Source organism: Sphaeramia orbicularis, chromosome 12 (genome assembly GCF_902148855.1).
Source record: "Sphaeramia orbicularis chromosome 12, fSphaOr1.1, whole genome shotgun sequence".
In the NCBI taxonomy this organism is placed as follows: Eukaryota; Metazoa; Chordata; class Actinopteri; order Kurtiformes; family Apogonidae; genus Sphaeramia; species Sphaeramia orbicularis.
The window spans coordinates 47457166-47471300 of NC_043968.1; the positions used below are offsets into that span (position 1 = coordinate 47457166).

General features: G+C 35.9%; 1 protein-coding gene across 3 annotated transcripts in view; it reads right to left on the reverse strand.

Annotated features, from left to right (window-relative positions):
* The window catches only part of LOC115429514 (poly [ADP-ribose] polymerase tankyrase-1), a 158385-nt gene that overhangs the window by 27094 nt on the left and 117156 nt on the right, over positions 1-14135 (reverse strand). For all 3 annotated transcript variants that reach the window (XR_003936795.1, XM_030149037.1, XM_030149038.1), the window contains 2 exons: positions 12410-12555; positions 11768-11933 (listed from right to left, as the gene is read on the reverse strand). Coding sequence is in view for 2 of the 3 variants with exons in the window: in XM_030149037.1 (XP_030004897.1) it covers positions 11768-11933; positions 12410-12555 (312 nt within the window). In the remaining variant the exon portion in view is untranslated. The remainder of the gene's footprint in view (positions 1-11767; positions 11934-12409; positions 12556-14135) is intronic.

Sequence of the window (14135 nt, forward strand, 5' to 3'; positions counted from 1 at the left end):
CTACACCGAATTAGAATAAACTCATTTGACAGTATTTACATTATAGAACCAAAATGTGTGTAAAAAAATAGAAACAAAGTACATTCCTGGTTGTGTCACCACGGGTAACAGTTAACAGTCAATTTACATGATAATAATTACATACCAACAAATGTCGATATTGTGGAGGTTCATTTTTGCTTTTTTTGTTTTTCTTTTTTATTTATATTTTATTTATTACTATTTAACACTCTTTTATTTAATAATGTTAGTTCCTTTGTTTGGATTGCACAAAAATAATGTTCTGATGTTAGTTCTGAACTAATAGAATATGAACATTTGAACAGGATCTTAAACTGTAATGTCTACAAAACATAATTTAAGTTTTAACACAGGGAAATTTTGTGATATACAGTATATAGCATTAGATCCTGTTCTGATAAAAATAAAAATGTGTTGAGTATTTATGCATATTTCTGGTGTAATTCAATTCTTCAAGGAAATAATCATTAAAAAAAAGAAACAAACAAAAATTGCCTTTATAACAGTATCATGATATATCGTGATATATCATATCGTGATCCTAGTTTTGTGATTTGTATCGTATTGCTAGATTCTTGCCAGTACACACCCCTAATCGTGATCAACTGAAACAGAATCACACATTAACAGAGCTACTGTTCAGAACAGTTCTCCAAAATCACCAGGTCTGTTATTGTTTTATACAAAGAAATAACTTCCACTGCTAAGAAGTTAACTGTAAAGACCCAGTGTTACTTGATGGCAATTGTCCCAAATTCATTTCCCCCTATTTCTACCTTTCTTAACTGATTTATTTAATTGTTTTAATAATATTATCCTCTGTATGTTCTATTTTTTTTTGGTGTATCATGTATTTTCCCCTATTTAGTTGACAGATCATGTAGATGTTCATGAAAAGTCAATGTAAATTCAAAGTCAATCATATCAAAACAGAGAAAAATGGAGAAAAAAATGACTTTTTCAGCAAAATATTGCTAACTGAATGTAAAAACAACTGTCTCCTTCCACTGTCTTTGAGCCAACTCCATGGGTTTTACTGGTGAATCAATGCTGTAGAAGATGACGGTGTTTCCATGGTAACTATGGAGCCTCTGAACGTCCAAATGGGTTATACTGTATCTGATGACCATGAAAAGATGACAAACTGTATTTTACACCAATTATTTACATGTATTGATAGGATTAGTGGATCAACAGGTATTAAATAGTTAATATCAGTTTGTGTCACCGGTGGCTGTTTGGGTCTTTATGGGTTTAACACAATTTTGTCACTCTACAGTATGTGGTAAAAAAAAAATACTGCCTAAAACAGTCCAGCAGTCATGCCAAAGTAATTTTTTCTTTCTTTTTTTTCTTTTTTTTTTTTAGAATTGATTACGAAGCTTATGAGGATAGAAAGCTTCTATCTATTATGTTTGCTAGGTTCACCGTCTGTTGATCCATAGTTCAGACTAAACTGTGAGAGGTCTGACCTTGTTTGGACAATTCCAAACAGATCTTTAGTTCAGATATTGACAACACCAGCTGTACAGAAAACTGAGCTAAGCTAACAGAGATATAATGTAAACCATCAGCTGAAAAATCACATGACAATTATAAGACAGTGTTATTTTGACTGTCAAAATAAGTGGGTATGAGTTTTTGATTGAGGAAGTAATGCACAGGCGTATGAACAATGAGCTTTAGAATTTATTCAGTGAGTGATACAGTCTGTGGATATATAGCGTTCATTTGTTGGTGCTTTTGGTTCTAAGTGTGTTCTGGTACATGACTTCCTTCTGCTGATGACTTTGGAATATTAATACAACATACAACCCCTAAAACACCAAAAAGCAGCGAAGCAAAAAGGTGGTTTTCAGTCCAACATGTCAAACCACGTTGCCAACTCTGCTGCTACATATTGATGTTGTCATGGCACAAAAATTAGCAGTCACATCTTATCCATATTAAGGCTGTTAGAGGAAAACTGTGGTGCTTTTGAAACCCTCTTTTAGGCCATTGTGGATGTAGCTCTGTTGCAGGAAGACCCTGTTATAAAGGAACAATATCGTAGCCCTTCAGTTCTTGTCAATGTAAGTTCTTTGTTAAAACTTTGAGTTCATGGGATCTTGGAATATCCTGAGGTTATTACTAAAATCACGGAATAATATAATAGCTTTCAAACTTTAATGCATCAATAAATATTAGAACATTCACATTAAAACTTCCAAAGAGTTTTCTTTTACTTTTTTTTTTTTTTTTTTTTACACAGGACTAAATGTCTAGATCTGACAGAACTATATTAATACTAGAGCCGCATAATATATCATATGAGCATTGTCATCGCAATGTACATGTGCGCAATAGTTACTGCGCAGGTCCTGCAATGTAGGAGGCAAACAAACTCATTGTGTTCTCATCACCTGACACACACTGCGCACAGCGATCCACCCATCACAATCGTTCTCTTTCGAAACTCTGCACTGCAACTCTTACTTTAATATGTGTGTGTTTTTATATTTTTGGGTTTTATGTGTTGTTTTCTTACTTGCTGTTTTTAATCGCCTTTTACATGTTTCTTTTATTATGTTTTAAATGTGTTTCTTTTTCCCTTGTCGTTGAATTTCAATGTCCTGTGTGAAGCACCTTGAATTGCCTTGTTGCTGAAATGTGCTATACAAATAAACTTGCCTTGCCTTAATCAGTTTGCCGAAGCAGACCACGCCCCTGCACATGGCATGAGTCGCCGGTAACAACATTGAAAAATGAGCAACGAACAAGAGAAAATCACTGAAAATGAAGACTTGGTGCCAAAAAGAAAAGCAACATCAGTTATCTGGAATTATTTCAACTACAAGAAGGATGAAACTGAAACACGTGTTCTGTGTCGATAGTGTCTTACATCTGTTGCCACAACGAGACGTAACACAACTAATTTGTTTGACCACTTACATTGGCACCATACAGCTATTATATCCTCCTGAGTATTTTTTCATATCGCAATATGTATCGCAGGGTTAAAACAAAATCGCAATGTCAGTTTTCCCAATATCGTGCAGCCCTAATTAATACTATTTAAAAAATCTAAATTTAGCTGCAAGAAACCAAAACCTCCTGTAGAGATTTATGTTTACCAGTTTGATTCTAGCAACAAGTATTGGTTAGCTGCAACTGACCCTCATGTTTCTTGGATGTTGCTAATTCAAATTTACTAATTCCAGCGAAAAATAAGAAATGTGAAACTCAGAATACAGACAGTAATGATGAAATTTAGTCACAGTACAAATGTAATAAATTCAGAACTAAAAAAAAGTACTAGCGCATGGGTCGGCAACCTTTACAATCTAAACAGCCATTTTAGAACAGAAATAGAAAAACTAAATTGTCTTGAACCAAAACATATCCCTATATGTTTTACCTGAAAGTGATGATTGTTTAAGAAGCTCTTTATGATTAGTTTGTATGGAATATGTTGAGAATAAACCAAAGTTTTGGTGCATTTACAGAACTACAAAGAAATTACAGAACTACACTACAGAAAATGCCATTATTGTGTTGTGCAGCAAAAATTTACTGCTATGTCAATGCTTTCTTTGTAATGGAGACTACAGATGAATACCATCAGTGTCATAAAATAAAAAGTACTCTAATATTACTACTTCTTCTGCTTCTGGTTTTAGATTCATTTAGAATATAGTCTATATTTTTACAGCTGCATAACATCAGATTGACTTTATGGTTCCGACAATAATAGCAAATGTATAAAAAAAATAATAAAACAAAATAAAATAAATAAAGAGTCTTAGTGTTATTCATTTTCATACATATTTTGACAAAGCCACATGGAGTCCCTAGAAAAGGGCCCAAGAGCCAAATGTGGCCCTGGAGCCACAGGTTGCCTACCCCTGTACTAGAATATTTAGGATTTTGTAACTTAGTTCATAGTAGAACAAGATTGTTTGTGATTGTGAGATGAGATGTGGTGACCCTTGTGTGACCTATGATATACATTCATCCAACAGTGCCTGGAAGCAATTTGAGCTGAAAATGATTTTTCTTCATCACAAATATGCAAAATTTGGAGTGAGCTGGTCTGGAATGACCCATAAACATGATTGAAAAGCTGGAGCCTTTGTGCTTGATAAATTATTTCATCAGCTGAACATCAATAATTGTGTCGACTAATTGTTTGAACACGATGCTGATGATTAAAACTGTCGGCTTAATCACCAGATCAAAGCTTCCTGTTTTCTCTCCGCCTTAAGGAGAGCAGCTCCACGTCTGGGCTCGTCCCTCGTCAGTATAGTTCATGTTATTTCCTGTATCTTTTCCCCTCTGGAGCGGTATAGAACCCTGTACGCCTGCACACTCGCACTGACAAACACATTTCTCCCCACAGCTGTCACCTTCCTCAGCACTGGCCTCCTGCCTCCCACTCCACTCAGCTGTCATCCACGGAACACCACTGCACCATCCACACACTCTGCAGGAAGCGTCACGGCATTCATCAGCACCGCCACGCCGCTGCTGTTTAACACACGCTGGACTCATCTGACGGCTTTGTTACTAGACTGGGAAGTAAAATTTTAATTATTACATAATCTACGTTTTTCCTTTTCTTTTCAGGGTGTATTTTATTTATCATACTTTTACTTTTTGCCCTCATATTTTGATGTTGGAAAAAGGTTCTATCATTGCATTTTATTTTGTTTTCCTCTAGGTTTATGAAATGTTCATGTAGCTTTAATATAGCAAACTGTCAGCAGGGGAAGTCACGTACCAAAACACACTTATGAATCAACACTATGTTTCCACAGATGGTATGAAATATTGTATTGTTTTATGCTGTCATTAAGTTTTCTCCTTCAAACAAAAACCAAGAGCCAGTTATTTTTACAATCGGTCAAAATAACACTATGTCTAATAATCTTCATGTTTGCATTAACTGATAGTTTACATTATAGCTCTGTTAGCTTAGCTCTGTATTAGATAGAAAACAGTAAAACTATATATCACCCCATTTTCTGTATGGCTTGTGCTGTCAAAAGATCTGATTTTAATCATTCAAACAGGGTCAGAACTGTCACAGTTGAGTCTGAACAACAAACAGTGAAGATTATGACATCACATAATAACTTTATACTTTCATAAACCTCATAATCAAACTCCCCCCTGTAGAAGAAATATTGGGATTTCATCATCAAACTCCATTCTTTTCATTTAGAGCTGTGTCTAGTGGTGAAAACAACAGAGCTTCTAACATTCTGTCACTTTCTGGGACTTTGAAAGTTGTTTCTTATTGGTTCTCATCCCATCGCATCACTTTCTGATGCTTTAGTCCAGTGGTTCTCAAACTTATTTACACCAAAGACCACTTCATCATAAAAAAAAAAAATTCACAGACCACCAAACCAGCTAGCCAGTTTCCCACTCCCACCCTTAAGAAAAGAAAAACAACTTTTTAAACAGCCTATATTACAATATTATTACATTTTGTATATCACAAATTAAGTCTGCAGTATATTACAAATGGTCGATGCTAACAGAATGTCTTTGCACCGTGTTGCTAACATTGGTTGTCATTTCTCCAGCTTTTCTCTTCAGTCACCGATCTATTGTTGTATTTTAGAACTGCTCAAGTCACTCTTCATTTTGTTTTGTTTCTTATTAGTTAGCTATTCAACTTCCTTTCCACCACAATTCACAAGTCACGAGAGGTCTTTAATATGACAACAGGTAACCTAGGTAACCGAACTGTATAGGGACAGTGGCACAAAATGTGGGTTTGCATAGACAAATTCAAGAAAAGTCTACTCCTAGGCTTATTTAGGCTACATTTGATTCAATTTTAATTTAGAAAACAATTATCTGTACTCGAAACTTTGCTTTGGAAATCAGATGAGGGTGATTTGAGAAACACTGACATAAATTTGACTTTTTTATGACATCCTCTCGCGGACCACACTTCGAGTGCCACTGCTTTAGTCAAAGGCCCTGTGGCGTTAGTTTTCGTCACTATTAGAGACCAACAGACTCACTCCTCCCTCTAGTGGTCACATAAATCTGTATCTCTGTAATCCAGTACATTGGCATCTTCAACATAACTTCATCCTCACATATTCTAAACACTCTAATGATACTTTAAATATCACTTATGAGAATAGTTTAAACCAACACATAACTGTTTTGTGTGTTTTTATTTTGCTGAATAAGAACTTTAAATAAAATAAGCACGAAAATCCCACAAAATCAGAAACTATTGGTATTTTGTCGCGTTACATTCTGCATCTTGTTTAATCTTGTTGCATCTTCTACATCATTTTTGTATCATCACCACCTTTACCAATAATTCAAAACCACAAATAACCATCTGACGCCGTACATCCCTGCTTCTAACACTGACCATGTCAGTTATACAAAGTGTCGTACTTGTCCTTACAACAACTTTTCTTTGTTGCTGGCTGCTCACATGCTTATGAAATGCTGTTAGCTGCAATATTTAACGGGCTCTAAGCAAAAACAATAGATCCATTTTACCCCTTTTCTTTTGTGACCTTCCTTGTGAGGAACTTATTGAATATTCTTGTCTGGTTGTTAAATTTTCAGTATAAATTTGTTTATTTACTCCATTTTCTGTTACAAACTTGATCTAAAACATTCCAACAAAGGAATTTTAAATCATGAGCCCCGAAGCTGAACATTTTCTCTGCCGTTAAAGTGTGTTTGGTCTGTTTTTGTGTGTGTGCATCCTCTGTGACTTCAGCACTGTTGATCTAACAATAATTTATGCAGCCCCATATGGCAGCTACACAGTGGTGATGTAACCTTGTCTGGAGGTGTTTATAATGTGAAAAACAAAACATTCAGCTGTGATGCGGCAACATTTCACAGGACTCATTTAGAGCAGAAAAGATGTGACGATCAGTTGTTGCACAACAGATATTACAGCCGATTTACTGAACACGTGCTTCTAATTAGCCTGAGAAAGGATTCAGGTATAATTCAGCAAAGAAGATTCTGCCTCACGTGTAATCATATCAAACTGTAGACAAGGTGTAATAGATGTGATGTTCACACAACGTCAAAGCTGCACCAAATACATGTTAATGTAGATCCTGCTTGTATAATTGCAGTCGGGTTCTTTAAGATGACTCAAAAGGGCATGTTTCCAAATCGGCCTTATGTGGCATGTTTTACAGAGATGAAGAAGAAAACATCAGTTTGTGCTTCTGTTTCATGCCAACCTACAGTCTCATTTGCAATTAAGGACAAAAACAAAGGAATCATGGGCAAAAATGTATTTTTATACCTTACTTTGTGCATTCAATCCTTAGCATAGCAAAGTAGAGACATTGAAACAAACACACGTTCATTTACACGTGTACATTTTAAAAGTCCAGATGTAAGATTTAGGATGATTTCATTATAGAAATGGAGTATACAATTCATAATATATTTTCATTAGTGTATAATAATGCAAAAATGTATTTTTATACCTTACTTTGTGCATTCAATCCTTAGCATAGCAAAGTAGAGACATTGAAACAAACACAAGTTCATTTACACGTGTACATTTTAAAAGTCCAGATGTAAGATTTAGGATGATTTCATTATAGAAATGGAGTATACAATTCATAATATATTTTCATTAGTGTATAATAATGCAAAGGTAACAATCAGTGTCTTGTTACCTCAAGAATGAGCTGTTTATATCTACAGAAAGAGTCAAGTCAGCTGCAGTCTGTAACTTCACCACTAGATATCACAAAATACACACACACACTTAACCCTTTAAAGGAGTTCTATGTAGTATTGATATTACTACTTTACTGATATTACTACTATTACTATACTCACTAGCAGGGCGAAGTCACGTACCAGAACACACTTACGACTACCAAAACCACCAACACATTTCCACAGACTGTATCACTCACAAAATAAAGTATAAAGCTCATTTGTTTACACACATCTGTATTATAGGATCATCAAGTTTTCATCTTCAAATAAAACTCATAGCTGCTTATTTTGGCCAGTTTGTTAAAAAAAAAACAAAAAAACTACATAATGATCTCCACACGCTGCATCAGCAGATAGTTTACATTATTGCTCTGTTAGCTCATCTCTGTTTTTAAAAAAATAGGACCAAGGGTCCTTAATTGACATTCTTTGACCTTTCAAGGTCATGGCACCAAAGGAAAGCCCATATGTGAATTCCTATCTGTTGATAAATGGTAATCATATCAATAACTACAACTGTTTTCAAGTTATAGTACTTCGAAATTTGTCCCATTATAAACCAATGGGGATTTTTACACTTTCAAAAATTCATAAAAATTCAAAAATTTATATTTCCCAATTCTTTGGATAAACTTGGTAGACCTTACCCCAAAGATGCTCCAAAAGAAATATCAAGTCATTGTGACTGACGGTTTCAGAGAATTAGATTTGTGAGAAATTGTTTACGGACAGACGACAGATGGATGACAACTGATACCCATAGTCCATCGGACCCATTTGGGCCGCTGGACTTAAAAAAACAGCCACAGTAAAACCACAAGTCACCTCCGTTTTCTGTACAGTTTGTGTTGTTAAAAGCTGCAACTTAGCAAAGATAATATCACATAATAACTTTAGACCTTCATAAGCCTCATAATCAAACTCATCCATTCAGAAAAAATGCTGCCATTTCAACATCAAACTCCATTCTGTTCATTTACAGCTGTGTCCAGTGGCGAAACAACAGTGCCTCTAGCTTTTATCATTTTGTCACTTCCTTTGAAATTAAAAGTTGTTTCTTAATGGTTCTCATCCCATATCATCCCTTTCTGACACTTTGGTCAAAGGCCCATAGTGTTAGTTTTCCTCACCATGGGAGACCGAAAGAGTCCCTCACTACTCCCTCTAGTGGTCACATAAATCCATCAGCCCTTTGGTGTGAACAGATTCAGTTCATGTCTCTATAATCCAGTACATTGACATCTTTGGCAGAATTGCAGATCTCTTTATTCTAGGCACAATTTTTTAAATATGTGAAAATAGAAATACCACATAAAGTATTATAATTAGAAATACTATATATTGAATATATTTTATACCCAGGCCAAGGGAATAATGCACATTTACAAACCAACAGAACACCTGATGAGATCTTCCTTGTCAAGAAGTGAAACACTGACATTTACATGCACCTTAATATTCCATTTCTCCTCCAAATACTGGATTAACATATTCAGAATTTGATATAGGCTGTTATTATTCAGGTATTAAAAGCATTCTACAACAAAAAACATCTCAGTTGGATTTTTCACAGCAATTTGTAACCCAAAACCTCTCACCTTCTTTCACTTATTCCTGTGCATTGTATACAGCTACTACTATTTGCAAGGCTGCGGTCAGAGATGCAAGAGCAAAATTAAAGCTTAGATTTCTGCCTGGAAGGAGTCACGCACCTGGTTTGGAACATTATGAAAGAAGTGGACACTGACAGGTTTTTAGAAATGGCTTAATATCACACCACTGATTTCTGAGGGTGGATAAAAGCTCCTACAGACTGTGTTATTTCATAAGTCTTATAAGTTTATTGCCAGACACACAGTGCCACTTGGATCTCATAAACTTGAGTATGACACATATACAGTCTGTTGGATGATAAAATCTAGTGAATCTCAGGCAATATGATGCAAGTAAAACTAAAAGATTTAAGTGTCATTAAGGCACACTGTCTACCTGCGCCCTGGTAATTGTACACAATAAAACTAAACTCATGATTGTGTGTCTACACGGTGATATTTATGTGACTGGAAAACAACCAAACTTGAAAGGAGGGAGGAGAGTGTGAACCTAGCTGTGATTTGGGAAAAGAAGGAAAACCGGAAATAAAGCTTGAGTTTAGCCATTGTACTAAACACAAGCACACCTGTCAGGTTGATCAGTGTGTCATTTCAGGGTGTGTTCCCATTGGTTGTTAAGTAGACATAGGTTGTAGCAGTTTCACACTGTGTGATGGTCATCCGTAATTTATCAAACTGTCAGCACTGTGTCTTGGACCATCTGTGAACCTCCCTCACTTTTATTTTTTTGCTATGATCAAAGATATCAATGTGCTTTTATATATTTCATGTGACACAGAACCAAATCCACCTGAGAACCACCTGAGGCTCAGCAACAGATTTTTGTCCTCTGTAAGGGACAAGAGTTTAACAGCTTTACTTAAAAAATTGCTGTTGACTGCAAAGGACATTACATAAAAAAAAAAAATAAAAAAAAAATGTATCTGAAAAAACTGTTGCATTATGTTGTTTCCAATCAAGACAATTATTTAATGTAAAAGCCAAAACTTTTACTTTCCCAGGTCTTAGGAAGTTAAAGAAACAGAAGAATCAGACTGTGTTTCACAAGATTACACCAGTCTGCACCCAGTGGAAAAGTGATTTTTGAAGCAAAACACTACAAGTGAAGCTGCATGTAAACAGGAACACCAGTGTAATTTACATTTTCATAATCCATGTACAACTGAGTAAGAGTATTGTCTACCTTGGGATGAAGGCAAACACTGACATATGCTATGCAGGTAAACACAGAGGTAAAACGAAGAAGTGATGCTGAAATCACAGAATATAATTAAATAACAAGTGGTGCCAGGCACAACAAACCCCGCCTCTCACATGTATTGTAGCTTATTTTGGCATCGATCCAACTGATGTCATCATGTCTATGCATGTGCTGATGTCAACATATCAATTGCTTCCTTATATGTGCCAAATTTGAAGTAAATTGAAACAAAATTGATGTATTTATAGACATTTGAAATTTCGCCTATTATAAGAAAATGGGAGAAAAAAAAGATTTAAAAAATTCATTAAAAATGTAAACGTTGACCTACTTTTCCCAAAATGTAACCACATGTGTTCTGGGTCACTGGCAATCTATAAACCCAATTTGGTATGAATTCAACCAATAGTTTTGCTGCTACAGACATGTGAAGTTTCACCCATTACAAGAAAACTAGCACGTTGACCTGTGGGGATCCACCGGTTCTAGATGTGGTAGTTTTTATGCTGTTGTGTATTTGTGCATGCTGTAGCACATTTGTCCAGCAGTCACCACCATAGCATTCTGGGTATAGCAACGTGATTGTAAGGCTATTCTATTCCAAAATTACTAATATCTCCCAAAATATTGGTCCTATCAACTTGCCATTTTTGTTAGTCTGTTCCTTGACCAAAACTAGATACATATGCTAAACTGCAACTGTCAGCTGTTTCAGGATTTTGTGTGAGTCTCCAGCCACACATACACGCACACACACACACACACACACACACACACACACACACACACACACACACACACACAGAGGCCCCTTGGCTTTTATAATATAGATGAGAAAATAAAATTACAAAGCTCATAAAAAATTGATCTCTGACCCACAGTTCCCAAAATGTAATCAGATCTATTCTGGGTCACTGGCAATCTATAAACCCAATTTGGTATGAATTCAACCCATAGTTTTGCTGCTAGAGTGTTACCAAACAAACAAACAAACAAACCGAAACAAAAACAATACCCTTTGCCTCCCCCTCAGGAGGCGAGGTAATAAGGTGCATAGTGACATGACTGTCCTCTCTGAATTGACTCATATTTACTGACTAATCACGACGCCACCAAAACAGAGAGGATCTATTCAGTTGTTCTTAAAAGTGAACGTGGTACTAAAACCCTGAACAGTCATTGCCTCCCTCTGTTTAGAAGAAGCAGGTCTAACCTTCAGCAGCAGTTTGCAGATCTCATATTTGCCCTTGGCCGCGGCCTCATGGAGCGGTGTGAACTTCCACAGGTCGGCCACGTTTACTGAGGCTCCATGTCTGACCAGCAGCTCTGCCACCTCGTAGTGACCGTATGAACAGGCGTTATGGAGGGGAACCAGACCACTGCGATGGGAAAGAACAGGAATACACAAATAGAGAAGTAATAGTTGTACCTTTTTGCTCTGTAATTTTGCTATGACTTAATAATCATGAGATTCTTTTGAATGAAAAGTGCTTTATGAATGCAATTAGGGCTGGCAAAAGTAAGGCATTAACGCAGATTACAACTTGTGGCAAACACATTAAGTGCATATATATTCCCTTCTTTCTTGAGTCTGTTTGTTCATGCAAAATGAGACACGATTAATATAGATTAATTGTGATTAATTAAAATTAATCCACAGCAACCCTGTGATTAATCTGATTAAAAATTGTAATCGTTTGACAGCACTAAATGCAATATATTATGATGGTGATTATTATTGATATTATTATTTATGTTTTTTTATTATTATTATTATCTGCAAAGGAAACAGGCTGTTTTGCTAATTCATGTTTGTTTTTCTTTTATTCTTTAAAGTACAGATTAAGCATCCCACCCTTTGTCCTTGGCATGGACGTCAGCGCCGTGGTGCAGCAGATACTCCACCACTGACACTCGGTTGTATCCGGCAGCGAAGTGAAGTGGGGTGGAGTGTCGTCCTTCCAAATCTCTACAATTCACATTCTGAGCTGTACACAGTGACTGCAGAGAGGGTGACAAAGAGACAAGGACAGCAGATTAAGACACAAACCTTTCTCCAAATTCTACTTCTATTTATCAAACTGGCATTGATCCATGTATTTTAAGAGCTCTTTCACAAGTAGAAGGCAGGTTATTTTGAAATGTTTGTGCCAAATAACACCACAGCCACTGCTGTTATTTCTCACCACACAAGGCAGCTGAGCAGTCGTGACAAATATCTCAAGATCTCAGGTTTTCATATCCGCAGATACAAAAAGTGAGAGCAGAACACTAAAAAAAGGATCATCAGAAACAGCGGCTGCTGAATCACCAGACAACGTCACACACTTTGGAGACAACTGGGGAAAATTTGAATATATACAAACAGGCCAAATCTGTACATTCCTCATGTTTAATCTTTGTTTCTCTGCAGACTACAGGCCCTTTTACTAGTAGGAAAGACAACTATAATAGGCAGTACCAGAAAATGTAATATTAGAAACAGAAGAATCTACTTCAGAGGAAAGATGATTTTTATGAACAGAAACTAACACGATGACACAACTAATGAAATCCAAAGACAAACACTACTACTGCAAGAAAAATGGTAACTCTGTTCCATTGCTCGCACATCATTGCTCATGTTGAAAAAAACTTTGAAATACAATATGTGAAAAAAATTGGTTTTAAGGTGCAACTGTTACAACAGTGAAGTTAATGGCTCAGTTGAGAAATAAAGCATTTCTGCTGAACTGCAGCAGATTCCCACTGCCCTGCTGTTAATGGACAGTAATATGAGTTTTCTGCTCACTTTCACCTTATTTCAGACCCAATTACACCTCTTTTGAGTAACTCAGAACAGACACAGTTGGAAATCTATTGTATAGTTTACCTTCATGACTTATATAACACTATTCTCGAGGAACCTGAAGGGGCTTTAACGATCAGAGCTCCACTGAGGCCCACAGTCCACTCTTCTGGTACACAGTATTATTGAACCACAAACAAACCACACATTATGACCTATGTTTCCTCCTTTTGTCAGTTGGTGCAGCTGGTTAACTGGCATGATGATAAAGGAGTCACAAACTGCAGTTCTTCGACTTTACAGCAAAAATAAACCTGATAGTTTTGGTCTATGCGGTTAATTTCCCTTTACTCATCTATGTAAACTATTGTAGGACTTATTATGCATATGAGTGCTGTCTGTGTGCTCACAGCTAGCTTTAGTAAGACATCAGAACCTCATATGTATCAAATAAAATAATAATAATTAAAATAGAATAACATTTTATCTGAAAAGATAGCTTTATTGTACTTGTAGTTGAGAAGTTACATCAACACAATTATCAAATCTCTTGATTTTTCATTACAATATTTGGTCTTAGCTACATTAGCTTGTGTAGCATTATTTCATTATTATGGATTACTATATTGCAAAGTTGACATGATTGTTATACTGTAAAACACAGCCTGAATGAATGAATGAATGGTTTATTTTTGGTTTGTACAGTAATCACCACACACAGTACAACAACCACAATAAACACAAAAACCAAAAAAAGGAATAGGCCAGAATTTTTTGCCTATCCTTTTCACCT